This window comes from Balaenoptera physalus, assembly GCF_965194825.1.
Source record: "Balaenoptera physalus genome assembly, chromosome: 4".
NCBI classification, from domain to species: Eukaryota; Metazoa; Chordata; class Mammalia; order Artiodactyla; family Balaenopteridae; genus Balaenoptera; species Balaenoptera physalus.
Window position 1 is genome coordinate 65607724 of NC_138891.1, and position 27661 is coordinate 65635384.

Sequence of the window (27661 nt, forward strand, 5' to 3'; positions counted from 1 at the left end):
GTGCTTTAGTCATTTTATTTTAAATTGTTCACAAAAATACATACTGAATATATTTTAACAGTTCTGAGTTAACTGCTGCATGACAGTTGCACAGAGGCCTATCAGCTGTAGATGTTCATCAGCACCATCTGCTAAGCATTTATCAACTTCCTACGAGAAAATGAAAGATTAGTAAGTAATTTCCCTTTCAGGTGTGTATGCTGTGCTGAAATGTAGAAGATGCCTACTTACAGCAAGTTTTTCTGTAATAACAGACTTCTGTTTATCAGAAAGGTTATCATTTTCTACAACCCCATCATGAAGTTGATTTACAAGCTGAGTTGCTGCATGACCCTCATCTATTAAGTCCTGTAGCAGAAAAAAAAAAAGATTTTGGTATGATTTCCATCCCTCCCCCCCACCCCAGGTTAGTAAAGTGTCTTTACCTTTACCACAGCTTCTAGTTTGTCAAAAGAGCCACTCTGACATGCAGCAAATACTCCATCAATTGTTTCAGCTGGTATTACCTAAAATAATTAAAGAATTAATAAAGAATAAAAATAAAGTTCTGGGTGAAGACGGTTGACTTGTTTCTCTGCCAAGCCTGTGCAAACTCCCTGGTGGTCTGTGCTACAGGACATGTGCCACTTCAAGTGTGGAACTGTTACCTGATGCTGAATCCACACATACAGAGCTGGGAGGGCAAAGAACTGAAAAAGGGTCAGCTTTAAGCCTTATGCTCATCTGGTCTCCAGATACGTGATGCAGAAAGCTACTGGACCTGAAACAAACTGTGGAAACATCCTATTTCTAAGATGCCACTAACAAAACGCAGAGATTGGTTGGTTTATGTTTCATTACAATACAAAATGAAATCTGAAGACGAGGGTGTGGCACAAGAGAATTCCTTTAATGATTTAATTATAAGTTGGATATGACCCTTTTTCCTTTATAAGAAAAGGGATATCTGTTATCTATTTTAACTGCCACATCCCTGCCTGCCTGAAGCATTCTGATACTTCCAGAATGGTATAAATGTTTATATTCCCTCAAAATTCATGTTAAAAATCCCTAATGTATTTGGAGGTGGCACCTTTGGCAGGTGATAGGAGAATGGAGCCCTCATGAATGGGATTAGTGCCCTTATAAAAGGCTCAGAAAGCTTTTTGCCACAGGACGGTGCAGGGAGGTAAAGGCCATCCGTGAACTAGGAGTCTACTCAACTAGGAAGTGTGTCCTCAGGCACTGAATCTGGGGGCACCTTGCTCTTGGATTCCTAGCCTCTAGAACTGTGATATTTTTGTTTATAAGCCACGCAGCCTATGGCATTTGTTAATAGCAGCCTGAATGGGACTAAGCACATAATAAGCATTCCATATATATATTTGAATTAAAAATTTTCTAGAAGCCACAAAAGAGCCAACTAAAAATTTAAGAATATCCAGTGCTCTTACCCCAGCAATGTCTGTGATCACCTTTCCTGTGACCTCCTTTCCACCTGTTAATCGAGTAGCACTTTGAAGAAATGTAATGGCTTTCCTTAAGTCTCCTTCTGACACTTTAACAAGATGAGCTAGTCCCTGAAGAGAGAAAAGTTCTTTAACCTGTTATGGCCAATTAAGGATGACTTTAATAAAAATGAAAAGCACTGTGTTAGCCTAGAGTTATGGGGAAAAACAAAATCTATTTCCATTTTTGAGGGAATGTCAGTTCTATAGTGGCAGAATTCATGGAGACAGCCTTGATTACACACAGCAAGGAGAATTCAAATTAGTTCTGTTATAATGAATAAGGGCCTATACATTCTATCACTGTGCCAGAATTTCATCATACCAAATTAGTCCTTGCAGTGGAGTAAAGGTAATGACAAGAGTACGCTGTCGTGCAGAGATTGGCTGTTGCAGAATTTGCATCCTAACATGAAATCTGCCTCAGCTTTGGGTCTCTGAAGTATTGACAGATAATAAACTTCTAATAGCAACAGAAAGGCTGAACCAGTAATTCCTAGACATTCTGTTTATTTAGCTTAACTTTGCCTGAAGAATCGGCATCAGAAATTGAAGCAACACAAATTTGACTTTCAGGAAGGGCCTCTTCATAGGCATTCATCAAAGGAATTAGTAATTTACAATAATTGTAATAATAGTGATTACCTCATTGCTGATTTTGATATGTTCTTTATCAGCGATGTCTAGTAATCGCTGCTGTTGAATTTTATCTGACAGAGGTTTGAAGCGGAATTTAGAACATCTAGAGGTCAGAGGTTCAATTATTCTGTAAAATATTGGAAAAAACAAGTCAGTGGCTAAAGAAGAAACTCCCCCGAAGAACTCATTTTTGTCAAGGACAAATCAAGATTTGATGGAGAAACTAATGTAGCCTTGAAACATTTAAATTTTTTCTTTCCCTATTTGGGGCTATCAAAATAAGGCTGCCTAGCATCCACCTTTAGGGCGTTACACATACCGACTGATGTAGTTACAGATGAGACAGAATCGGGTGGTTTTAGACTCTTTCTCCATGGTACGTCTTAAAGCTGCCTGAGCAGCTGAGGTCATAGAATCTGCTTCATCCAGGATCACAATTTTAAAAGGAGGACATGGCTTCCCGCTGATTCAGAGAAACATAAAGGAGTTATAATTCACACATCATTATCACAATCTAATTTTTAGAACATTCTCATCACCCCAAAAGGAAGCCCTGTGACCCTTAGGAGTCATTTCTTTTTTCTCTCCCAACTGTCCCAGCCGTAGGCAATCAGGAATCTCTACTTTCTGTTTCCACAGATTTGTCTATTCTGGACACTTCATATAAATGGAACCACATGTTGTCAACTTAATACATCGTCTTTTGTGATTGGCTTCTTTCGCTTAATGTAATGTTTTTAAGGTTCATCCATGTTGTAGTATATCATTACTTCATTTCTTTTTATTGTCAAATACTATGGCAAACGGATGGATATACTACGTTTCATCCATTCTTTAGTTGATGGGTGTTGGGTTGTTTCCATGTTTTGACTACTATGAATAATGCTGCTATGAACATTTGTGTACATGTATATATGTTTTCATTTCTTGTCAGTATATATTCTAGGACTGGAATTGCTGGGTCATATGGTAACTCATAGGGGAACTGCCAAACTGTTTTCAAGATGGCTGCACCATTTTACATTCCAACCAGCGATGTATAAGGGTTCCAATTTCTCCACATCCGTGCTAATACTTATTTTCTGTCTTTTTGCATCCTAGTGGGTATAAAGTGGTATTTTCATCATGGGTTTGATTTGCATTTCTCTAATGGTTCATGATGTTGATGAGCATGTTTTGATATGCTTATTGACCACTGTGTATTTTACTTAGAGTAATGTCTATTCAGATCCTTTGCCCATTTTTAAATTGGGTTGTCTTATTGAGTTGTAAGGGTTCTTTATTCTTGATCTAAGTCCCTTATCATGTATGTGATTTATATACATTGTCAATCCAAGGTGGATATCAAAAATTGAATTATTCACTTTCTACAAATCCCTAAGTGTGCTCTGATATAAATTTAAATATATGCCAGGTACCAAAAATTTAACCTTGGAACTTTGCCACCTAAGGAGTATACACAGTTGCGTAAACATCCCTATTGAATTATTATTAGTAACAACTCCTTTTTCACTCTAAAAGTGTCCCAGTTTGGATAAGGTTTTACATTGTCACCAACTATGAAATATACTGAAGCTTAAGATATATGATAGGACTTCTAAAAAATAATATAATAGCAAAAATCAGGATTTTTATTATGAGTGTACGACCAAACCATCACATTTGATTAATAAATACTCCTTAGACAAATACCGATTAAAAACCCTTGACAGCTAAACAACTTAAAATTAGTTACTATAATGGAAAGGTCATTTCTAGGTTTAAATAATTTAGATAAAAATACAATCTAACATGAAAAAGAAGTTGAAAATCTGGCAGAAACATGTTTTTTAAACAAATACAATGACATGGTATAGAGAAGGGAAGGTGAGCTTACTTACTCTGAACGGCTTCCTGTCACAGTTAACTGGGCAAAATTCTTCACTTTCTCTCTAACTACTTGTATTCCACGTTCATCAGATGCATTTAACTCAAGAACTCTTAATCGAAAAAGTTCAGGCCTATGTCAAAATGGAAAAAAATTATGAAACATCATAGAGCATAAAGTAACCCAGGTTTAAACCATATTTTAACATTTGTACATTTTTCAGTAGTTTAAAATACACCTAGTAAACAATATGAATAGAAGGTATACAATTCATTCTGTATTTTCTCTTTTGCAAAGGCGTACAGTTAACATTCTGGCTTTTTTCCATGCATTTAAAAAAAAAGGTAGATGATACCACATAATGTACTAAATTTTAAATCAATTTTCCACTTTGGACTGTATCATAAGCATCTTGCCATGTCATGATAAACACTGTAAAAAACCATTTTAATAGCTATATGACTTTCTAACCTAAGATTGTACCATCATTTACTTAGCATCCTTCTGTTGTTAGACATTTAGATAGTTTTAGAGACGTTACAATTTTAAATAATGCTGCAATGTAGCATATTTTGAATTATTTCCATAAAGTAGTTTGCTATAAGGAAAATTACTGGATCAAAAATGAACAGTTAATTTTTAAGTGAGTTTTTTAAAAAAAATTATTAAAAGTAACTCTCTGTAGGAAAATCTGAGAACTCAAAAGAAAATAAAAATACCTGGCACACACTGCCAAACCCTGTTTTGAAGACTTCCTTCTAGTTATTTTTTTATATATGTGTGTATATTTTTTTTAATAGAAAAAAAACAAGAGTTGGGATTTCATCTTTATTTTTCCTAAATAGCATGATATCCTACGCATTTTTCTATGGGCATAAACATCTAGAAAGCTCTGTGCATGTATTTTCTATTTTAAAACTACATATACTATTAAAGGTGGAATTTATAGTTAAGTCCTTTTAGGTCTATCAAGACAAACATTATTTAAAAAAAATATTTTACAAGTTATATAATTTGGACTAACCTACTGTAGAACAACTAATAATAAACTATACTTAACAGTTTCATGATGACTACATCGCTAAGGATGATTCAGACTGGATCTGATTGAGTTGTAAAATAATCAAAAAAGCTCTCTTAAAATTTCCTTGGGAAAATGAAAGTTGCTGTCAAATAAAATCCTCGGTTCAGAGCAGCTTCCTCTTTTGTCCTCCTTCACATTTCAACAGAACTGATTATCCTTATATATTTGGTGGTTTCAGAGGCATCTAATTATCTTCATGTGTAGGATTTCAGATGTACCCTTAGGCCATATGCCTGATATTAAAATTCTGGATTAATTAAAGATAGCCTTTGTTATGTTGGTGCATGTTGCATAGATATCAGACATGGCTGATACGTATCTTTTTTTTTTTTTTTTTTTTTTTATTATTTATTTATTTATGTCTGTGTTGGTCTTCGTTTCTGTGCGAGGGCTTTCTCTAGTTGCGGCAAGTGGGGGCCACTCTTCATCGCAGTGCGCAGGCCTCTCATTATCGCGGCCTCTCTTGTTGCGGAGCACAGGCTCCAGATGCGCAGGCTCAGCAATTGTGGCTCACGGGCCCAGTTGCTCTGCGGTATGTGGGATCTTCCCAGACCAGGGCTCGAACCCGTGTCCCCTGCATTGGCAGGCAGATTCTCAACCACTGCGCCACCAGGGAAGGCCCTGATACGTATCTTTTAACCTTAGGTAAAGGGTTCCTCTACTACAAACAGTTGGCTAAACAGAGACAGTCAGTCTAGGACTGACTAAGAAGGTGGCTCACAGAGATTTTCTGCTGTACCTGGAATCATACTGCCTCAACTACTACACACTCTGTTTATACTCAGGATACTTGAGGGCAAGGAGCTGGCCCAGCCACTCCAGAGGCAGGCCCTGGCAAGTCCAGAGCAAGTAGGAACTCAAGAAGGGGTGGTGTGCATCAGTAGCATCAAACAGCAAATTCTATGACAGATGTGAACACGACCATTAAAAGTCATGAAACTATCAGCGTGACTGGAGATAGGGTCTTCTGGTTTCCAAAATCATAATGAAAGAGTTAAAAGTGATGAAAAAAAATCACAAGGCTCCTTGTAGTACATTCAAACATTTGAACAAGGTTCAGAATAAGGTTACAAAAGATAACAGGCAAGCTAATTTATTAGAGGGGAGGAACTGGAAATGGGCCAGCTGGATTATTAAAAAATTCAGAACAAAAATAAACCCAACAGGGCTTCCCTGGTGGTGCAGTGGTTAAGAATCCGCCTGCCAATGCCAGAGACATGGGTTCGAGCCCTGGTCCGGGAAGATCCCACATGCCGCGGAGTAGCTAAGCCTGTGTGCCACAACTACTGAAGCCTGCACGCCTAAAGTCCGTGCTCTGCAACAAGAGAAGCCACCGCAATGAGAAACCCACGCACCACAACGAAGAGTAGCCCCCCGCTTGCCGCAACTAGAGAAAGCCTGAGCGCAGCAACAAAGACCCAACGCAGCCAAAAATAAATGCATAAATAATAAATAAATAAAAAAGAACTAAAAAAAACATTAAAAAAAAAAAAAAAAAAAAAAAAAAAAAATAAACCCAACAACCTCACAGAAAAACCAAATGCAAAGTTTTAGAGAATGAAAAGCAGTACCAGAGATTCTTAGTGTCAAGTCTTTAAAAAAGAGAGAGAGAGAGGTTTCAACTTACCCAAAGAGTTCCCTAGCTGCTGCCAAAATAGTGGATGTTTTTCCAGTTCCAGGTGGCCCGTAAAACAAGAGATTAGGGAGCTGTAGAAGTTAAATTTTATTTTTTTAAAAATTGTATTCTGGCACAAATAGGTGAAAGTGACTGAAAATGTGTATGGAACAGTGCAATGACTTCCCTAATAGGGCATATATATCTGAATACAAGGATTTCTTAATATAACTGGTATCATAGTAATAACAGTACTAAATCCTGCTTTTTACAAACACTATCATTTTTCCCTAAGAGGTCTTTCTAATATCTTAAGCTGAATCAATATTTATGATTGTTCTACACCTAATCTAATACTTAGGTGGGATTTTCAAAGCTGGAATTAAAACCCTCTTATTTCTGAAGGGAATACTAGGCTTCTGTCAGTTCCCTATCCCACACCTAGGCTCAGGACTGGGTAAGATTTTATATTTTATAAAGATGTCAGTTGCTTCAAAAGGGACACAGACCAAATTGGATTTGGCCAATACTGAGGAAAAAGGAGTGAAAATGGCATACTGGGGCTTTGCATGAGCTAAAGTTCTAAGAACAGAAATATTAAAAAAACCAAGCATCTTTTAAGTGCCAGGCCGTGGTCCACATCATGATTACGTACCCTGCCTGTAGGGATACCTGCATGTATCAGGGAGATTTCATCAGTGGAAGACAGGATAAGATTAAATAAGTAGTTATCTTCTTTTATACCTTAAGTCTAGCTGGCTTGGTGCCTACCAAATAGGCAACTGATCTGTGGTACAGATTAACAAATGTACTAAACTCTAATGAGCGCTGTTATGAAACGGTACATTCTTTTTTCTTTTAATTTTATTTCATATTGGAGTACAGCTGATTTACAATGTTGTGTTAATTTCAGGTGTACAGCAGAGTGATTCAGTTATACATATATCTATTCTTTTTCAAATTCTTTTCCCATTTAGGTTATTACAGAGTATTGAGCAGAGTTCCCTATGCTATACAGCAGGTCCTTGTTGGTTATCTATTTTAAACATAGCAATGTGTACATGTCAACCCTAAACTCCCAATCTATCCCCCCACCAACGCTTCCCCCCTGGTAACCATTAAGTTTGTTCACTAATTCTGTGAGTCTGTTTCTGTTTTGTAAATAAGTTCATTCGTATCATTTTCTTTTAGATTCCGAATATAAGCGATATATATTTGTCTTTCTCCGTGAAACTATACATTTCTTTCATGTACGGAAATCACTGCACATAGGAAACTAAGCAGTATGGTTTATTTGCTTCCACTCTTGCCTAACCTTCCCCTTTCCCATCCATTCATTCTTCACCCAAATCAGATGCCACTCTGCTTGCTACTTAAAGCTATTCACTGTATTCATACTCCACTTAGAAAAACAAAACAGACAAAAAAAATCACCCTGCTTACCATAACCTATAAGGATGTCCATGATCTGCTCACCACCTCTCTCACTTTCTAGGTTCCAACTTAGAATGGCCTCCAACAGCTAAGAACTTTCTGGCCTGCACGTATGCTGTCCCCCATGAGCTGGGGTCTGACTCCATTCTTCTGTTTGGCAACTCCTACTGCATTACAAGTCAGAAGCCTTCCCTGACCACCCAATCTAAAGAGGGTCTCCTCTGTTATCCTCTCACTGGTCTTTGTTGCACTTGATATAATTTCCAATTATTTATTGTTATTTATGTAACTGTTGGGTTTAATTGTAAAATACCCATTCACCTCACTATATGAGAAGCTTGAGAAGATCAAGAACCTTATTTGTTCTATTCACATCTATATTCTCAGCATCTCCCACAGTACTCAGTATGCACCAAGTAAATAAACCAACATATAAATGTATTAGTTAAAAGACTACTACTGTTACACTGGTAACATACAGCTTAAGATACAAACTATGAGATACACTATTTAAAAACAAAAGCAAAAGCAAAACCTCCTAGGCTTCTTCATTTTTAAGGTTGTAACTGTTATTTTGATCCAACTACCTCAGTAGTTGTAATGATTCATCCAGTCAACTATTACAATAATTTAAATTCTTTAAAACATGGTTAAATTACTCAACCCTACATTATGTAACAGTCTGATATATATATATACATATATATATATATATATATGCATTCAAGAACTGTACATGGACTAGCAGTTCTAAAAATTGATTTCTGAAAAATCTCTTATAATTCTACTGTAAAACCCTTTAATATAAATGAAGGAATGAATTTTTTCCTTTACTCTTTAGAGTTAAAAAAAATTACTTCAACTTTAAGTTTCAAAAAGCTTAAGTCTGAAAAGAAACAAGTCATTAAACAAGTGGATAAAGAAGAAAGTTCTTAGCTCAGCCTCATAAATTAGATGGTATAAAGTAAAGAACTGGATCATAATCCCACTACATTTGCCTAGAGAGTTGAGAATCCCAGCAATTAAAATACATCATGTCCTGCAATCTGTGTAAATATTACCATGCAATTTAAATTGTATAGTATTATAAAATTAAAAGCTAAAGATATTTGGATCAAATCAAAACAAATACTGGTAAAGAAAAAGATTTTCAACACTTTTATAAATATAACTTATTTCAAACTATATACTGTTTCAGTGTAATTCCAGGAAGAGACCAATGGCAGCAAAAACCAAAGAACCTCTAATTCAAAGCAGCCAGGTTGAGAGGAGGGAAGAAAATCTTGGGAATAAAGTAAAAACCACATCCCACTTTCACCTGCAACTGTTTCCTTTCCTCCACTAAGCTCTTAAAACACTTTATCATATACAATTTTAAATTGTTAATTCTTCATATGGTTTGTCTCTGAATTAATCTAAAATGCAAGTCACTCAAGGACATTTTATCCCACATATCACAGCAGGCGACATGATGCCAAAAGCAGAACTAAAGGCTCAATTTTTTTTTTGTATTGCAGTTCAAACCACATCCTAAAATTAAGGTGAGCAATCATACGGTCAAAGAATCTTTGACTCTCCCTTATAGTGCCTATCATTATCTATAATTCTCATATTTATTTTGCTTACATGTTTATTCTTCTGTGTCTCTCCCCACCAAAATAAAAGCTCACGAGCAAAGGGACCTAGCCTGTCTTGCTCAATGATCTCCACTTGAGTACCATATAACAATCCCATAGGACAGAAAAGGAGATGCACAACAAATATTTGTTGAACTAATCATCCATTGTACAAATAGTAATCAAGAGCCTACTGCACATACAGGATAGTATTTAAAGGGGGCCGGAGGCTATAAAGGAAGGAAGAGGGTGAATAAATTAAGTCTTAAATCTCCCAATGACTTTAGACAGCATCTGCTACTCACATCAGCTCCTTCTAAAGACTTTTTTAGCACTGCAACCACTTCTTCCTGGAAAGCAACTTCATCCACATATTTTGGGCGACTGGAGAAAAAGAAAAGAGAGAAGTTATTCAGTGTATTATAGTAGCCACAGAAGTCTCTCCCTTTGCTAAAATACCAATGATAACTCTCTCATATCAGTAATGAAATGAGAAACTTTCATAATTGGATGTGGAAACCCCATCTATATTTACTTTAGGCAAATATATACTGAGGAATGAATAATTTTTCACTTTTCCAGATGCACTGCTTGTATCTGTTGTGCTTACAAAAACTATGCAAAAGGATTTTCTAACATCACAGATGCCAACTGGTTCAAAATGTAAAATGAACATTTGCCTAGAAAGTAATATTATGTTTTGACAACATGCCCCTAAACTGAAAAGGGAGACCTATTTAGCAACCTCAAGATAGGTAACAAAGTTACATATATGTTACATGTTGTTAATTGGTTAATATCAATTTCTCCTACCACCTAACTGCACAAAAAAATGCATACCTATTCACTTCATTGAGGGTTAACAAAATAACAAGCTTAACCAATATGGAGTATAATTTTTGTCTTACATTGTTAACTAATGATGTTAAACGAAGTTATACTCCCAACCCTAAGTTAGGCTCTGTGCTTAGCTAACTAAACGGAAGTTTTTCTTTGATTTATACTTTTCTAACTAATCAGGCCAACACCAGGCAGATATTTTATGTCAGATAATGTTATCTTGGAAAACCAGTGTATATTATAAACCAGGGTTTCATATTCAAATACCTGCAGAGTCCAGGCAGATAACAAGAGTGAAGAATTCGAGTGTAAGACAAGAGACACTAGTAGGGACTATGGTGAAGTGAGGAACATATGACCTTTCCAAAATGAGTAGTACACACATCCATCTAAGTGTTTTCAAGTGAGAACTTGAATCTAGTGCTGCCTAGTCTCCTGAGTCTGAAAATCTAGATTTTCCCCCTTGTCTAATTTATTTAATGAAAAGTTTCTAGACTTTTATGTGAAATTTCCCATTTTTAAAAGCATTGTTGGTGCCAAACAAAACTTATGAGGGCCTTACTTGGCTTATAAGTAATCTGCAATCCTTTGGTACTAACTGAGGGTACACCAGGGGTTCCGACTACTTGTTTTAATATCACTTAGCTGACTGAAATTCAAGAGCCACTTCAGGTGCTGTTTTTGCCAAAAATGTATAAACAAAAACTCAACAATTTTCAGCTATCAGTAATGAAAAGAGGAACAGATTATTTGGACTTAAGTCGAACTCCTAAGAGCTTATAGAAACTCTGTTTTCTTCACTGCTGTATTCCAGCCCCAAAAACCGTAGACCTGAGTTACAGAGAAGGCTGTAGTTCATTCAGAAAATACGTGAATTCAACTAGATTATTCTAAGGTACATTTCAGTTCCAAGGTTCTATGACTTATATAATTGGGTGATTTTTAAGGCAACATTTAAACAGGCAAATCATCCTCCTCTTAAAAAAAAAAAAGGTGATCAAAACTAGTCAGAGAGATAATTTATTAACTATTTCAACAAAAACAAAAGCATTCTTACTATTTTTCCACCCACGGAACAGGTTTGGCTTTCTTGTTCTCTCCACTACTTCTGGCAGTGGCAGCTACTCCTCGATCCTTAGTCAATGGTGGTTTACTGCTGATAGATGTGCCTTTTAGAAATGCCTGCATGGTTACTTCACCCTGACCAGGTGCAAGACAGAAACGGAAAAGCTCTTTTGAAACCATCATGAGGAAGTACAGCCTGAAAGCACACTTAACCTTATGCAAAGATGTTCAAAAAATATTAAATGAAGGACATCACCCCATGGCCTAGCATCCTCTGAATGCATTCTACTGAGGCCTACAGGGACATCAAAGAGGCCAAAGTGCTGAAGGAACTTAAAATCTACTTATAGGGACTTCCCTGGTGGCACAGTGGGTAAGACTCCGAGCTCCCAACGCAGGGGGCCCGGGTTCGAACCCTGGTCGGGGAATTCGATCCCGCATGCATGCCACAAGCTAAAGATCCTGTGCGCTGCAACGAAGATCCTGCGTGCTGCAACTAAGACCCGGCACAGCCAAAATCTATAAATAAATATTTTTTTAAAATCTACTTATAGTGAGGGACTTACAGAACAAAGTTCTATAACTTTAACAAGCTTTTTGATAAATATGATGGCATTAATGCCCAAACTGTACATGGGTCTCAACAGTCTCTTCCGTCATGGGTCTAACTCTAGCTCAGACCCTGGAATGGACTCAGCAATTAGGAGGAGTACTAGGACCACAAATGAGAACCTCCACTTCTCTTGGGCCTAGAGCTCCACTGGAGAGCCTATTTTATGGGCAGAGCCCGTGCCTGCCTTCAGACATAAGCTTCTGTGAGGAGGGGAAGGCGGGGGGAGGCGAGACACTTGTTAAAATGGAAACAACTGTTTTTCTCATAGCATGCTCATTTGAAGAAACCAAAACAATTCGGAAAAGCATGAGTAGTTTTAAAAATTCAAAATCTCACCCAGAAGATAAGCACTATTAACATTCACGTAAACATTCTCCCAGGCAAGAAAAGGCTGTTTTTAGGGATAGTTTGTCTGAAAATCCCCAGCATTAATGGCAATTCTATTTTTTCACTGCTGTGTCTCCAGTGCCTGGTACAGGATAGATGCTCCATAAGATTTGGTGACTGAATTACCACTTATCAGACTCAGTTTCGCCTTCTGTAAAAGAAGCTAAGGCCCGTTTCATAAGGCAACTGGGTCAAATAAAAGAATCGTGCAAACACACAGCTCTGTGCTTGGCATATGGGTATAATCAATAAATAAAATAAACTGTTAACATCTGTAAACAACTAAGGTTTTTAACGTTATTGGATTACTCAATCCCTGCCACAGGCTGCCAAACAATAATACCGCCCAAAGCAGGACTCTGAAGGATGCTGGATTGAGCCACCCGTACACCAAGGGGTGCGCAAGAGGTGAAAGACATCACAGGGGCATCGAGGGCACAGGAGGAGAGGAAAGCGAAGGCAGCCCTCGCAATTTCTCCGGCTGGTCACCTGTTCTCCCCGGCTCCCCGCGTGTGTTCCCGGGCACTGCCTGGGCCTTTTAGCCGCTCGTCTTGAGAGCTAGGACGCCACCGGCTCGTTCCTGAGGTTTCCGCGGCAGGGAAAGGGCGAGATGGTCGCGAAGTCTTAGCCCCGTTCCCCAAGCGGAGACTCTCAGGCCCACGAAGCCCCGAGCCGCCAAAAGGGGGGGGAACCCTTACGGTAGCCGCGGTCAACAAGCAGCCCGAGTTCCCGCCACCGAACAGCGGCGAAGGGCAGGGCGGGAACACGCCGCACGTCAAACGTCACTTCCGGTCCGCTGCGCGCGCCCCGCCTTAAGGGAGCCGTATCCTCCTATTCTGTGGTGTTTAAGCTGATGAGACACGCGGACTTTCGGGGATGCTGGGGCTGGATGGGAATGAGTCCGGAGGTGTAAATAAAGCTCCATCCTGTCCCGACGTAGCCCTCGGACTAGAGGCTGCGGAGCAAGGGAACTTGAGAGCGGCCGTCTGTAGGAGAGGCTGGGGCCGAGGACCTGCGTGCTCAGCGGACAGGGGCGGGGAGGGCTCCGCGAGCGCTGACCCGCTAGGGAGGTTGAGGAGGGGCTTGTGGGCCTCGAATCGCGGAGGTCCACTCTCTTTTGTAGGTACGAGCCTGCAGAACCTGTAATTCATTGGCAGTCATGGGCATGTCACTGGCATTTCTGCGGCGACACAATTCGGCTTGTAACCTGCTTCATCCCAAAGAAGGCCGGGGATTGGGGAGGGTGGAGTCTATCCTTCGCCAGAAGAGGGCGCCGTGAAGATCCCTGTCCTCTCCCTGCGGCTTGGTCGTCGCGGAGCAAACCGTGTGTGCTTTAAGGGCGGAGACGTCGGAAGAAGATGCCTTTCCTTGCCCTTTTGGGTGCATGTGGCTTATATCTCTATTAGTGTCTGCCCGTTGGTGAGAGGGAGGGCCTTGCCGTGCAGCTGTGGTCAGCTAATCTCAGGGCCCTGTCCAGAAATCTGGTGGTGCAGACGCTCAATAAAAGTTACAAGATTGATAATGTTAACGCCACCAGGGTACATGCAATGTGTGCTCTAGGCAAGTGTTTGAGGCCACCCTTTTAATCTTTACCCACTGCTTGTCTTAGCTCTGGATTTTTCCTAAATGTTATTGAAATCTGAGCCTTTTGAAATGCTGCCTTCGCTGCAGACCTTTACTAATTACCCTAACCCACAGGGTTGATCTGGGTCTTCTCCAGATGAATGACTTTGATTTGGCACATACTCATCATGATACTCACTGTTAACTTTACATGTTCATTTGTCTTTCAACGAATGCTTATGGAGTGCCCATATCTACACTGCGAGGTGCTGGGGATACGGCAGAGAACAAGCTGGAAGGTCTTGCCCTCAGGAGAGTGACAGTGTGATTTGTTATGCAGAGGAAGTAGGGGCTCTGAATATATACATCCCAGGCCTAAACTAATCCAGGGGTTAATCAGATTAAGGGTGCTTTGTGCTACTTTGTAACTCCCACAGGCAGGGCCTGGTAAAATCTCTGGACAGTATAAAAAGCACACAGTTTACCTATCTGGTCACTGGTTTACATTGTCAAAACTCATCACAGTGTACATTTAATGTTTGTACATTTTATGTAAATTATACCTAAATAAAGTTGATAAAACAAAGATCTGTGAAGGTAGGTGGCATTCATTTGCTACCTGAACACCACAACCACACAGAAGGAGATACAATCCCATTTTACAAAGGAGACTCAACCTTAGATGGATAAGGTTAACAGCAAATAAGCAGCAAAGCCAGAATCCACATCTAGGACTGTCTGACTCTGGAGTTAAAGCTTGTAATTAGTCACGAGGCAGGTCCAAGGCTGGCATAGAGGTGCCTTTATCCTAAGTAGAAAAAAAGAGACCTGAATGGTAGCCTGTTAGGGCAATTGGTTTAGAAAAAGTCCCACGTTCCTTCAGTATAGTCAGCCCTATGATGGGGTGAAAGTTTTGGTGATTAGAGGTTGGGCTGGATTTCGGCCTCCACTTGCTGTTCCATTCAGCTGGCCGTTCCATTCTTTTTTTTTTCTTTTCTAATTTAGGGAAGGCTCTTTTATTTATTTATTTATTTTTATATTTATTTTTGGCTGTGTTGGGTCCTCGTTTCTGTGCGAGGGCTTCCTCTAGTTGCGGCAAGCGGGGGCCACTCTTCATCGCGGTGCGCGGGCCTCTTCACTATCGCGGCCTCTCTTGTTGCGGAGCACAGGCTCCAGGCGCGCAGGCTCAGTAGTTGTGGCTCACGGGCCCAGTTGCTCCGCGGCGTGTGGGATCCTCCCAGACCAGGGCTCGAACCCGTGTCCCCTGCATTAGCAGGCAGACTCTCAACCACTGCGCCACCAGGGAAGCCCCCGTTCCATTCTTGAACACAACTATAGGTAGCATCCTAATCCAGGTATTTCGTGAGTTTGTGTGTGCACCAAGTACTGTCTCTGTCACCAGAACAAGAAATGTCATTATATAAATACATAACATTTTTTTGTATTATACATGGGTGCTTATGTGATCAAACCAGTTACTAAATTTATAATAGCTTTTATTACTTTTTAATGGATATTCATTTAGTTACTATTATGGTACTATAATGTGGAAATCTGTGAAGTTTTTCAATGTTAAAAGAGGGCTTTCAAAATTTGAGTACAACTCTACTTAGTATGTTGCCAAGACAGTACTGTACCTGGATTATGATTTATGGGTCCATTAGAAAAGGAAAAGACTTGGATGGAAATTAAGATTGCTGTCAGGAGTGGGAAGAACTAGACAGTGGATGGCCGTGTCAATTTTAAAATCAGGAAATGCAGGTGTAGTGGATGTTCTGGTGTGCCAGCTTTCAGGACTGAGCCACTCACTCCCGTAGCTGCTTTGAGTGTCAACAGCTGACAGCTCTCAGCTGAGTCCTCTCCAGCAACTGTCCTCAGCCAAACACAGCCACTTTGCCCAGAGTCACTTTCCTTCCTTGGGGCAGCCCACCTCCAAGGACAAATCTAGGAGAGCTATAAAGGCCAAGCCATTTTGCCTCATGTGGCACAACTCATGGATTGACCCAGCCCCAGATCTCTGTGCACTTGCATCACAGTACAACCTCTGCCCAGTCCTGCTTCCCTGACCCCTCTCAGGTGTTGGTCTCTAGAGTACCACCTAATTAAAAACCTACATGCAAATCTCAGAATCTGTCTTCCTAAGGAATTCAACCCATATGGTTGCTACAAAAAGTAGTCCTAGAAAAAGATCCTAAGATGAAATTTTGAAGTTGGATCACCTACCAGCCTTCTGGTAATGAGAACCCCATCTCCGGTGATAGTGGGGACTGATAGCCCCTGGAATGGTATGGCAATTGTTAAAATTTTCACCAGTGGAAGACTGGAATGGGATGCCAGTGGAAGGGAATGTACCAACAGAGGCAAAATCCCAGATGTTTTAGGGAAAAGCAATTATAAGAACTTTGGAGTTGGATGGCCACTGGGCGATGGGGGGCTCGTTAATTTATTAAATGAAAGACTGATGGTGATTAATTGCCAATTTCAGCCCAAGTGTGAAAGCCAGAGGATCTATTTGACAGCTTATAAAATGATTCACATATCCTGCAGCCAGAGGGCAAAAAAATCTGGGGCTGGACCCAAAAACTAAATTTTAGGAGTATCAGAGTTCCAGAGAAGTTTAAATTCTCAGCCTCACCAAGTCTGCTACACTAAGGTCAAGGCCTTGACTGGGAGAAAAATGGGATGCTGATACTTGAAATGAAGTCACCTGGATTGATGCATTTGAAAATCTTAAATTTCCCTATTTCCCTGAATGTTTTTGATCTATAGAAGTAGCTCATTCTTCCCTGTTAGAGGCTGATGCTAGTCTCTTGGGGATGTCTGTATACGCTTGATGATGTAGAGTCTTCTGCCTTGTACACGTCTGCCCTTACCCCCAACCATCTATTCCACTTTCCACTCGCAACCACCAGAATGATAGCCAGGATTAAGTCACAGTGTAGCCCACCTGGGGAAATGCTGTGACGGCTCAAGGTAGAAAAGGACCATATGGAGGAGCTGCAGGACTGCAACGTGAACTGGCAAAGCAGGAGAGCATATATGGGACCATGCTGGATGAAGAGGAACAGAATACACAGTTGGAAAAGGGAGATAAACCTACAACACAGGATTTCATAGCTTGGCAAAGACCCCAGGTAATAGTATTTGGTTGGCCCTTGGAAGCTTGGAAAAAGAAACAGCCCACACTAAATAGGTAGAAATGCCAGAACTACAGTGGGAAACACTGGGGGAAGAAGTCAAAAGACTCACAGAAGTAGGATATACTATGTAAGGCCAAAAAACCACTAGCCAACTCAGTTCTTGGGATATAGTGTTCTTGTCCAAAGTGATAAGGATCGTGCTGATGAGGAGGCCTCCAGTGTTGTAAAGAAGCTCAGTGGTGGGCTGTCCTCTGTAGGCCAAGGCTGCTGGTAGCAGATGCTGGGACAGAGCAGGATTTTCTGATAGCCATGGAGACAATAGACTTCCAAAATAACAGAGGCCAGATGGCAATGCTTAACTCTCAAAAACAAGATAGGTGCAATTGTCATCATGAGTGGCGAGGTCAGAGGCAGTCAGGGAGGTCTGACTCACAGAGAGCTCGGGAGGTGGTTGATACAGCACCACATCCCAAGGGACATGACAGATGGGCAGCAAATGAGACTATTGCTCAGTCTATACAACCAAAGCAAGGAGGCTGAATGCAGCCACGATAATAAAAAGTCATGATCACTTTCTAAGTTTCCAGACCTGAGCCAGTTCTCTGACCCAAATTCCACTGACTGATGGAGAAACTAGGTCCTTATGAATCGCGGCATGCATGTAACTGAGCAGGACCGTTTGAGGTCTTCCCAGAATAGACCCCCACCCATGTCCTCCGCCTGCATTTTGTCTGCAGAAAAACTTTAGTTAAAGAATAAATTTAATCAAAGAAGTGAGGAAATGCAGAAAGAAAGGAAAACAGTCAAGCAAGACAAAAAAATAATACTTTAGCCATTAAACAAAGTCAAGGACTTTAGTTCTTAAGGACTATAGATAATATTCTGAGCCATGTCCTTTGAGCTGTTTTGCAAATACTGAAACCCCTACCAGGTGGAAGAAGTTAACTGTATGCTGCCCACAAGCATGTAGACCCCAGACCGGTTGGAAAGAGAAGGTTGATGTTGGCTCCCAAATACTTCACCTCCAGCCAATCAGCAGAATGTCCACGAGCTGATCGTGCCCTGCTTCTTGAACACTATGAGACTGCCCACTATCCCCTCCAGGGCGGGACACACAGTCCTGAGGGCATTAGTCCATTGTGGCCCCCTTTGCCTGGCAAAGCAATAAAGCTATTTCTTTCTACTTCACCCAAAACTCTGTCTCCGAGATTTAATCCACCGCCTGTGTACGGAGGCCGAATTTCGGCAACCTGAGTAGAGATTTCTTCAGTCCTTGCCCAAAGCCATTTATTCATGAGACTATACACTCGGGGGGGGAAGAAGGATACAAAAACCTTTCAAGGACAGTTGGATACAAGGTGTGAGTTGAGGAATCCAGGGACCCAACGCATCCTCATATCCTCATAACTCCCTTGTTGGAATGGGTGGATAAGGGGTCAGGTAGTAAATGGAGTTTGGACTCAGGTCTGGCTCATGGTAGGTCACTGGCTCCACAGACGCACTCACTGATCATTTCCTTGGTTCTCAAAGGAATAACTGGACTAGCCATACTTAGGTACTGGCAATAACCACATCGGTTCCTTGTCCTGTGCAGTACGGGCTAGTAGCGAAAACCAAGTAGAAGCCTTTGAAACCCCCTTACCCTCCCCAGCCAAGATGGTAATCCAAAACAATACCATATGAAGTATATGGCAAATATTAGCGCCACCCCATCCCCACTTAAACACCAGAGTCGGCAGGAATGGTGGTCCTCATCACACGCCTTTTCTATTCATCAGTATGGCCCCTATAAAAACTAGATATATCCTGGAGGATAGCAGTGGGTTACCATAAACTCAACCAAGTAGTAGTCTCCCAATTACAGCTGTGAGCTAGATATTGTATCTTTGCTAGATCAGGTTAAAATGGCCTTAAATATATAGTATACGGCCATCAATCTGATAAATGTATTCTTTTCCATCCTTATCAGAGGACCGAAGCAGTTCACATCCTCATAGGACAGGACACAGTATCAACTCACAGTGTTGCCTGGAAGCTAAATCTGCCCTTTGCCCTAATATAGTCTTAAGGACCTGGGCCATCTGGACACTCTGCAGAAGATCACATTGTTTACTATATTAAATGGTCAAATGAGTAAGAAGTGGCAAATGCACTGGAAGACTGGATAAGACACATGCATTCCGGAGGGCAGAATAAAGGCTGGATGAAGATTCAGGGGGTCATGACTTCAGTGAAGTTTTTAGAGATCCAGTGGTTCGGGGCAAGCTGGAACATATCCTCCCATCCCCACCGCATTAGGACAAATCGTTATCTCATATCTCACACAACTAAGAAGAAAGCACGATGCCTGGCAGGCCTTTTGGATTCTGGAGGCAGCATGTTCCATATTTAGAAATACTGCTCTCACTTATTTCCTTAGTGACAAGGAAAACTGCCAACAGGAACGGGTTGTGTAGCATATCTAGGCTGAGACGCAAGCATCCCTGCTCCTGGGGAATTCAACCAGTGGGCTACACAACCAGGTAGACTCTATGGGACTAGAGTTATCTGGGGTGAGAAAAGATGCCATGTGGAGGAGAGCAGAATCACAGCATAAGGCCCTGGGGTCCTGACGCAAATCTATGCCATCTGCGGCGAAGAATCATTCAGAAAAGAGATGCTTCTCTGCTAATGGGCCCTGGTAGAGATTATGCACCTGACCATGGGACATGAAGTGACCGAGTGTCCAGATTTGCCATCAGGAGCTGGGTTCTGTCACATTCACCAGGCTTTAAGGCCCGGGAGGAGTGTGCAGCGGTCCATCAGAAGGTGGAGGTGGAGGTGGAGGTCTGGGAACAGCCATGCATAGGACCAGAGAATACAAGCAAGCTGCATGAGCAGGTGGCCCAGGCTCCCGTGTCACCTACACTTTGTACCAGTGCCTCTCTGTCAGCTCAGATGTATGACTGTGTATTGGTTTTCTATTGCTGCACAGCAATATTATAAGCTTAGCAGCTTACATTAGTACATACTTACTAGTTCCCAGTTTTTGTGGGTCAGGACTCGGGCATGACCTAGTTGGCTCCTCTTCTTCAGGTTCTCACAAAGCTGCAATTGAGACACTGACTGGGCCTGTGATATTATCTGAGGATCAACTGGGGAGCTATTCACTCCCAGCCTCACGTGCTTATTCTCAGAATCCAGTTCCTTGCCCATGGCCACATTGAGGGGTTTAGTTTCTTGTTGGCTGTTGGAGAGTTGCCCCCTTCAGCTCCTGGTTCCCGGTTCCTTTCCATATGGCAGCTCATAACACAGTCACTTGGTCCTTCAAAGCAAACAAGTCACGGGGATTGCCCTTGTGAGATGGGCCTTACCATCTTATGTCATGTATCATGTACACATTCTCATGTTCATCCCATCACCTTTGCCATATTCCACTGATGAGAAGCAAGTCAGAGAACCTTCCCACACTGAAGAGGAGGGGATTACCTAAGAGAGTGAACACCAGGAGGCAGGGGTCCTGGGGGCCGCTCTAGAATCTGCCTGCCTCAGACCGCATGAAGGGTGCTGAAGACAAGCTGACAGAGGAGGAAAAGCTAAGCTTGGTTCACGGACGGGTCAGTTGGTATGTGGGTGCAAGACAAAAATGGACTGCAACCGCTCTGCACCCTCACTTGGGGTGGCTCCTTTGGCCTGCAGGAGAGAGTTTCCTCCTAACGACAGCTACAGGCAGTGCCTCTGGTCACCCACTTGGTGAAGAAAGAGAAGACGCCTGGGGCAAGGATGCCCAGAGACTCATGGGCAGTGGTCATGCTGGCTGGTTGGCCAGAGACTTTGAAAGGAGAAAGACGGGAAGACTGGGGATGAAGGTGTCTGGGGAAGAGGTGTGTGGCAATGTGGACCAAAGCAGTGGGCTTGGAATGTGAACATCTTTGTAATATATGTTAACACCCAGCAGGGAGCATCTCCCATGGGAGAGGCACTAATCAACCAAACAGAGTGACTTCCAGGGGTCCTGAGCCAGCCTCTGCCCTTGGCCACCCTAGCGTTGGCACAATAATTTCATGAACAGAGAGGACACGGTGGCAGAGATGGAGGCTATGCATGAGTCCAACAGCATGGGCTGTTCTAGCTTCTGCACTGCTCGAAGTCCAGCCTGACGTTTACAGAAACCAACGCGCACGCCTCTCCGCTCAAGCGCTGCCTCTCAAGGAGGCCTACCACCCTGTTCCTCATAAAGAAAGAAAACATCACAGAAACAAATTTCTACTCTCTAGATTGTCCTGGAGATCCTTTCTCCCTAGAGTAATGTTTCTCAGGACCATAGCTTCAGAATTACTTGGGCTTGTCACTACTGTGGATTTCCAGACCCCACCCAACCTACTGAAACAGAATCTCTAGGTTGGGTGCCTGGGAATCTGCATTTGTGGAATATGGAGGGTTTAGTCAGTGGCCTTTGACTACAATTCAGTATCCTAGCTAAATTTCTCCCAGAAAACAATCCAATTGTTATGAGATGGGGAAAGAAAATATAAGCTTAGGAGTGTCAAATTGAAAAATCACTTCACCATATTAGTAGGACAAACCCATTATTCAGTCGCCAATTTAGAAACACATTTATAGGGTCCCTGTGAGCCTGGAACTGTGCTCTAGGTTGTGGTGGGAACGAAGAGCATAAAATTCAGATAAGAAGGAAAACGTCTACACACATAAAACCTCAAAACTGGAGGAGAGCCCCAGAGGTGTGGTCCCAACCCCTTCCTTTCACAGGCAGGCAAACTGAGGGTCAATTTCACACAGCTTTCCTGCAGCAGGACCAGGTCTCCTGAGCCTGGCTCACCAAGCAGGGTCTGATGAAATGTCACTGCGAGTGATGCCCACAGCAAGGGCTCTAGGAATTCAGAGGGGCCTCCGCGCCCTGTGGGTGAGTGAGCGGGAGTGGGGCCTTGGGCTGGTCCCCGAGAGATGAGACTCCAGGGCAGAACGCAGACTCAGGGGCATCAGGCGACAAGGGAGGGAGGCTTCAGAGGTTGCCAGATCAGGAGCATCAGGACCTCACCCCTGCCCAGCACTCACACGGCTCTGACACCCACGCATTATCACCCCAGTTCATTCCTACACCGCCCGACCCCACCTTCAGCCACCGGGACTGCTGGGCACAATAACTCCAAGCCCTCTGGGCAAGGCCTCCGGGCCCCCAGCGAGGGCCTCTAAGGCGACAGGACGGGCCCTGGGAGCCGCTGAGGGTGTAGAGATGGGGCCTCTGGAGACAGTCAGGCAGAAGGGGCCTGTGCCCAGAGGCAGTTACAGAGTCAGAGAGGCTCTGGGCTGGGAGGAGAAGAGCGTAACCCGACGCGTGGGACACGGCGGCACAAGTCAAGGAGGGCGGCAGGCCCTGTGGTTTGGGACAGCCTCCTCCCGTGTGGCCTGACCCCGTGTGACAGTGAGGCCTAGGGACACTGGGAGATGAGGCTCACCGGGCAGGGGCTCTGGCGGCAGGCGGCTTCGCAGGGGCAGCACGGCGCGTGGTACAAGGCAAAGCCCCTTTGTGGCACAAGGCATCGTACAAGGCCGCAGGCCCATCCTAGCAACTGGGCAACTCGTGCCGTCACATGCGTAATAAAGGTGGACCCACGAACCTTTGAAATCACCGAGCTGCCACCAAGGGAGCATGTTCAGTGATGACTTGGAGCCTGGCTTGAGAGGTTCATGGGTAGAGTGGAAGGAAATGAGGTTGAGAGAGAAGGAGGTAAGCCTCGAGCATCAGGCTGAGGTGGACAACACCTGAAAAGAGAACGTGATCACTGACCCAGGGATGTGTAAGTTTGCCCCACCAACTTACACAGTTTGGGCTCATCTATATTCTCTTTTGGTACACATAGGGAAGAATGGAGCATGGTGGGAGCATTGCTATTACTTATTCAGTATTAACAGAGCTAACTGTCACAACTTGGATGGGCCTAGAATCAAGGCATGCAGGGAACACAGCAGGATGGGTTGAGAAGTGGGAGAGGATGCCAGGACCAAGTGAGCCAGGACTATAGAAATGTCTTCTGAATGTATGAGAGGAAGAAAAGATCAAATGCATGCATTCATATACATTTAAGTCTGTGGTTATAATGTTTTCTGTGTGTGGTGGCCTTGTTCCTTTAATACTTGCTTACCCGTATGTGTGTGTACATGTGTGTGTGTGTGTAAAATAAATGAAAACTGGCTTCACCGCATAGCACAGGGAGATCAGCTCAGTGCTTTGCGACCATCTAGAGGGGTGGGATAGAGGGGGTGAGAGGGAGACGCAAGAGGGAGGAGATATGGGCATATATGTATATGTATAGTTGATTCACTTTGTTATAAAGCAGAAACTAACACACCATTGTAAAGCAATTATACTCCAATAAAGATGTTAAAAAAACCCAAACACTGGCTTCAATTTGAGTGCCGATTTTTTTTTTCTTTCAGCCTGAAATCAGCTTCTGTATGAAGCATGCAAAAAATTGCTGGCTTGGGTAAATACTATTTTTATATTTAAAAGAAGTATATTTTGAGAGTTCATGTTGATTACTGATTTTCTTAGCTTACTGCAAGGAATTTTTGATGTTTATAAGAACGATACCAATGCCCTCTCAGTGATTATTAGTAACTCTGATTCCTCTTGGTTCTAGACTGGTTTGAAAAGGAAATACACACTTCAGAGATACACTGGTCTAAATGTACAAGCTTAAACTCTGGTTTGCAGAGCAAAACTTTGCAAAAGGTCCTAACCTAGCCTAGTAACCTACACTCATCCTGAGACTCCTTCCTTCCTGAGATCTAGGTACTATTAGGGCAGATTAGGCAGAAACTAGCCCTGTGAGTTAACACCCACCGGGCAGCAGTCACTTAGGTGGCAGTATCACAGGGTTAAGTGCAAGTGCTCAAGCCAGCTCTGCTCCTTTGGTCAAGTTAACTAATCTCAACGTGCCTTAAATTCTTAATCTTTAATTTTACAAAATGGGGGGGACACCTTGCAGTCTCCCTGTGAAGATTCAGGGAGATGGAGCTCTTAGCACAGCACCTGGCTCAGGTAGTACTTACCTTCACATTATCACAATGGTACCGTCCAATATTTCTTTCTCCAAAGGGAGGGAAGCAAGTTCCCGGGCTTCTTTAAGGCAACTCCAGCCCCCTAGTCAAAATGACTCTGTTGATATGCTAGAAATGGTACTAAATTTTGCATATACAATGCTTACCTTCCTTTTCCATTACACAAAAGAAAAATCTGGAAGGAACCAAAACATAGTTTAACCATTTAAAATCTGTGCAGGAAGAGCTGCCGCCCAACCAGCAGGATCCAGAGTGGTTTCGTTCTGCCATCTAGAGGACAGGAAGGGAAAAGAGAAATTTCAAACAAAATAATTGCTCTTAGATTTTTGTTGTCAACATCCGTAATTTACCAAAAAAGTATTTTCTTTCGTCTTTTTTTAACTATAAAACATAATAGTTAGCATTTTTTAAAGGCTTACAGTCTGCCAGAGGCATGCTGAAATCTTTATAGGTATTTCGCTTATCACTACATTAACCCCATGAAATATTGATAGGTCCCATATTTCATTCCTATTTTGGAAATTAGGTAAGAGAGGAACAGAGAGGTGAAGCAACTTGCCCCAAATTATACAGGTAAGAATAAAAAAGTGTTTTCTGAATAGTGTAACTTAAACTCTCTTCTGAGTTCACTTATCAATAAATTCATTTAACTTTTTAAAAGCAAAACAACAACCCAGTATTCTAAACATTAAGAATTAAAACTAAGTCCCCCCAAATGTTTATATTTACAAAGTGTGAGTTTCAACTATTGTCTGTGGAAGGAAGAGAATGCTCTCAAGTTCTTATCATCGTGAATTTTTCTGGCCACCGTTCCCATTTATCAGACCCATTTCTGCAAAGCACTCTGCATTTATTTTGGCACACAGACTGGGAGTAGCCCAGAGCCTCTGAGGTTTATGTCTTTCCCAAAATACTGGGTGAAATCAGTGGGGAAATAAAATAGTTCCATTCATGTAAAAAATGTACACTAACATAAAATGTTGGTGTAACCAAGACGAATATTTGTTAAGGCCCGTGTGTTTGAATTAGTTTTTTGCTGGTGTATGTATGCACAAATTTCCCGTTTTTATTTCTAAAGTCATTTCCTTAGGTGTCTGTGAGGATTTCTATCTTGTCTGGGATGAAGACGTTGGCAGCCAAACTGCCCCCAAAATTTAGTGACAGCAGCATACCTGAAGTGGCCAATGCTGTTCCGAGACTGTTTTTCACTCCTATTACTACTAACAATAATAGCAGGTGCTATTTATTAAGCTTCTATGATGTGTCAGGCACCATTCTTGATGGATATACATAATGCTAATCCTCCCACTAAACCTCTAAAGTAAATATTGTTGTCTTCACTTTGGATGAAAAACTGATGCTTGTGACCCGCCACGAGCAAATCCTGACTGTGCCCAGGGGCTGACTGTAGTGAATAATCACTGACTGGCTGGCTGACCCTTCCAGGTCAGTTTCTTCCCCTGGAAAATGAGAAGATTTGACTAAGAGACGTTCTCTCAGGTTTTGCCTGATTCTAAAGAATTCCTCTGTTAGGAGCTGTGGGGTTTTCAGAAGTGAAAAGATTTTGTCCCTGCCACCAAGTAGCCCAGGGTCCAATGAAGCACTGAGGGCACACACAGTGGGATGTTGTGTAAGAGCAGATGGCCTCAAAAGGACATCATGGCAGGCATCTGTGTGACCTCCCACCACCTCTCACACACCCCCTTCTTCATTCTGTCCTCGTCTTCTTTCTCTGTTCTTCCTTTCCTGTGTCCCTACCATTTCCCTTCTGCTCCTCTTTCTTTTCTTTCTCCCTCTGCCTTGCCCTAGACAGGTGCTTTTCTCACTGTGGGTTTTAGCTCATTAGTAGATCATAAAATCAACTCAGTGGGTCTGGACCAGCATTAATAAAAATGAATGAACACAATACAAACTGTTAAAGAGTATCAATCACAGTGAGGGTAATAGTGTGTATAACTTGTTTTAACCTGTCTGTCTGCACGTGCGTGTACACTGTATCAAGATGTAAACTTTACATCTTATTTTACTACATTAGGAAAACCCTGCTCTAGACTAAAATGGGGGCCCCCACCCCCAGCTGTGGCCTCTCCAGTGAGGAGCCCATGTGCACTGACGGTCCCCAGCAGGGAGGTGGCATCTGGGTCTTGATATTGCTCGGAGGATTGGTCCTCTTTCCAGCTCAGCCAAATCCTTACCTGGAGGCAGGGAATGGCCTGGCTGACCCTGAAATAATGCAGTCAACGCGTGGCCAAGTGTGTGAGGGCCCCTCTGTGCCAGCCCTGTGCCTGGCTGAAGCCCCTCACCCTCCCCATACTCCAGGGTCCACAGGAGAGAGGGGAAAGCAGCCCCGGCACCAGGTCATCATTTCACTTACCTCGAGGAATGGCTGGAACTCGTCCTCACGTCTTTCAGTTCCCATGTTGCCACCCAGCCCCACTACCACCCCGGGCTCCTCCCAGCGGGCGGCTCTGGGGTCCCTGGCACCCGGCATTGCCTGGGGCACTGAGGCCACGGCCCCTGGAGACGCAGCTCTTCTATTCACGCAGGGGGTGGTCAAGGGCGCAACTGCTCCTGCTCTGTTCCTCCCTAAGAGCCTTCCAGCAAGACCGCCATCCCTCCGTCCTCACTGTCTGCTCCTGGTCTAAGGGGACCCACGCTGGATGACCGCCTTAAAGAGGCGTCTCTGGGGGTTACTGCGGATGCCCCGCAGTCACATCTGGAGGAGGGCGGTGGGAGGCGCCTCCCAGAGCCACTTTCTCCTCCACGCTCCCTCCGCTCACCCCACCACGTCCCAGGAGCAGGAATTAAACCAGGCTTTGCCCCTGCGTCGTCCGGCGGGGTCTCTGGAGGCCTCCAGGAAGCGGCCGCCCGGCTGCTCCCCGTCGTGCTCGCACAGCCCTCCCTGCCCTGCTCCGGGGAGGACCCCGGGCCCCGAACGCAGCTTGACGGGGGCCTCTGGGCGGCAGGTCGGGAGCTCCCTCTTTCAGGCTGCCTGCTCCCGGAGATACTATGCCCCCCCCCCCAACCGCAACTGCAGGCTCCTTCCGCTCCGCTCCGCTCCTGCGCCCGTCCTCTGCCCACAAGGCCCCTCCCCCTGCATTCTCACCGGAACTGAAACTCTCTCCTGCGCTCAGATTCCTGCGGGATGGATTGGACTCAGCTGACGCTCAACCTGGGGCTCCCTCAGGTGGGATCTTTCTGCAGATGCTCGCCTCCCTTACCTGATTTGGGAGGCCACGCCTTTAGTGT

General features: G+C 43.1%; 2 protein-coding genes across 8 annotated transcripts; both read right to left on the minus strand.

Moving 5' to 3' along the window:
• RFC4 (replication factor C subunit 4) lies at positions 1–23017 on the minus strand. Of its 7 annotated transcripts, none has more exons than XM_082460727.1 (12): positions 13137–13419; positions 12597–12729; positions 11640–11782; positions 10048–10126; positions 6705–6784; positions 4007–4126; positions 2446–2589; positions 2133–2253; positions 1434–1583; positions 426–506; positions 232–348; positions 1–150 (listed from the first exon to the last, which is right to left on the minus strand). In XM_082460727.1, exons 2-12 carry the CDS (start codon positions 12618–12620, stop codon positions 55–57), a joined length of 1155 nt encoding a protein of 384 aa, XP_082316853.1. In that variant the 5' UTR covers positions 12621–12729; positions 13137–13419; the 3' UTR covers positions 1–54. The 7 variants fall into 7 exon arrangements, with proteins under 7 accessions (XP_082316853.1, XP_082316852.1, XP_082316851.1 ...); XM_082460726.1 differs by having other exon boundaries at positions 12597–12798; XM_082460725.1 differs by having other exon boundaries at positions 12597–12810.
• Positions 14699–27426, minus strand: LOC309660261 (uncharacterized protein). The gene is made up of 3 exons (XM_082460732.1): positions 26787–27426; positions 24559–24682; positions 14699–20654 (listed from the first exon to the last, which is right to left on the minus strand). The coding sequence occupies exons 1-3, from the start codon at positions 26901–26903 to the stop codon at positions 20509–20511; spliced, it is 387 nt and encodes a 128-aa protein (XP_082316858.1). The 5' UTR covers positions 26904–27426; the 3' UTR covers positions 14699–20508.
• Positions 27427–27661: the final 235 nt, after the last annotated feature.

Bases quoted from the DNA above. Each gene is read 5' to 3' on its own strand.
- RFC4 (XM_082460727.1), bottom strand. From the start codon at position 12,620: ATGTTAATAGTGCTTATCTTCTGG. The intron at 507-1,433 runs GTAAGAGCACTG...TAATTATTTTAG, and splicing joins TGATCACAGACATTGCTGGG to GTAATACCAGCTGAAACAAT. The intron at 151-231 runs GTAAGTAGGCAT...ATTTTCTCGTAG, and splicing joins TTATTACAGAAAAACTTGCT to GAAGTTGATAAATGCTTAGC.
- LOC309660261 (XM_082460732.1), bottom strand. From the start codon at position 26,903: ATGCCGGGTGCCAGGGACCCCAGAGCCGCCCGCTGGGAGGAGCCCGGG. The intron at 24,683-26,786 runs GTAAGTGAAATG...CCTGTCCTCTAG, and splicing joins AGTTCCAGCCATTCCTCGAG to ATGGCAGAACGAAACCACTC. The intron at 20,655-24,558 runs GTAAGCATTGTA...TTTGCTTTGAAG, and splicing joins TTGTGTAATGGAAAAGGAAG to GACCAAGTGACTGTGTTATG.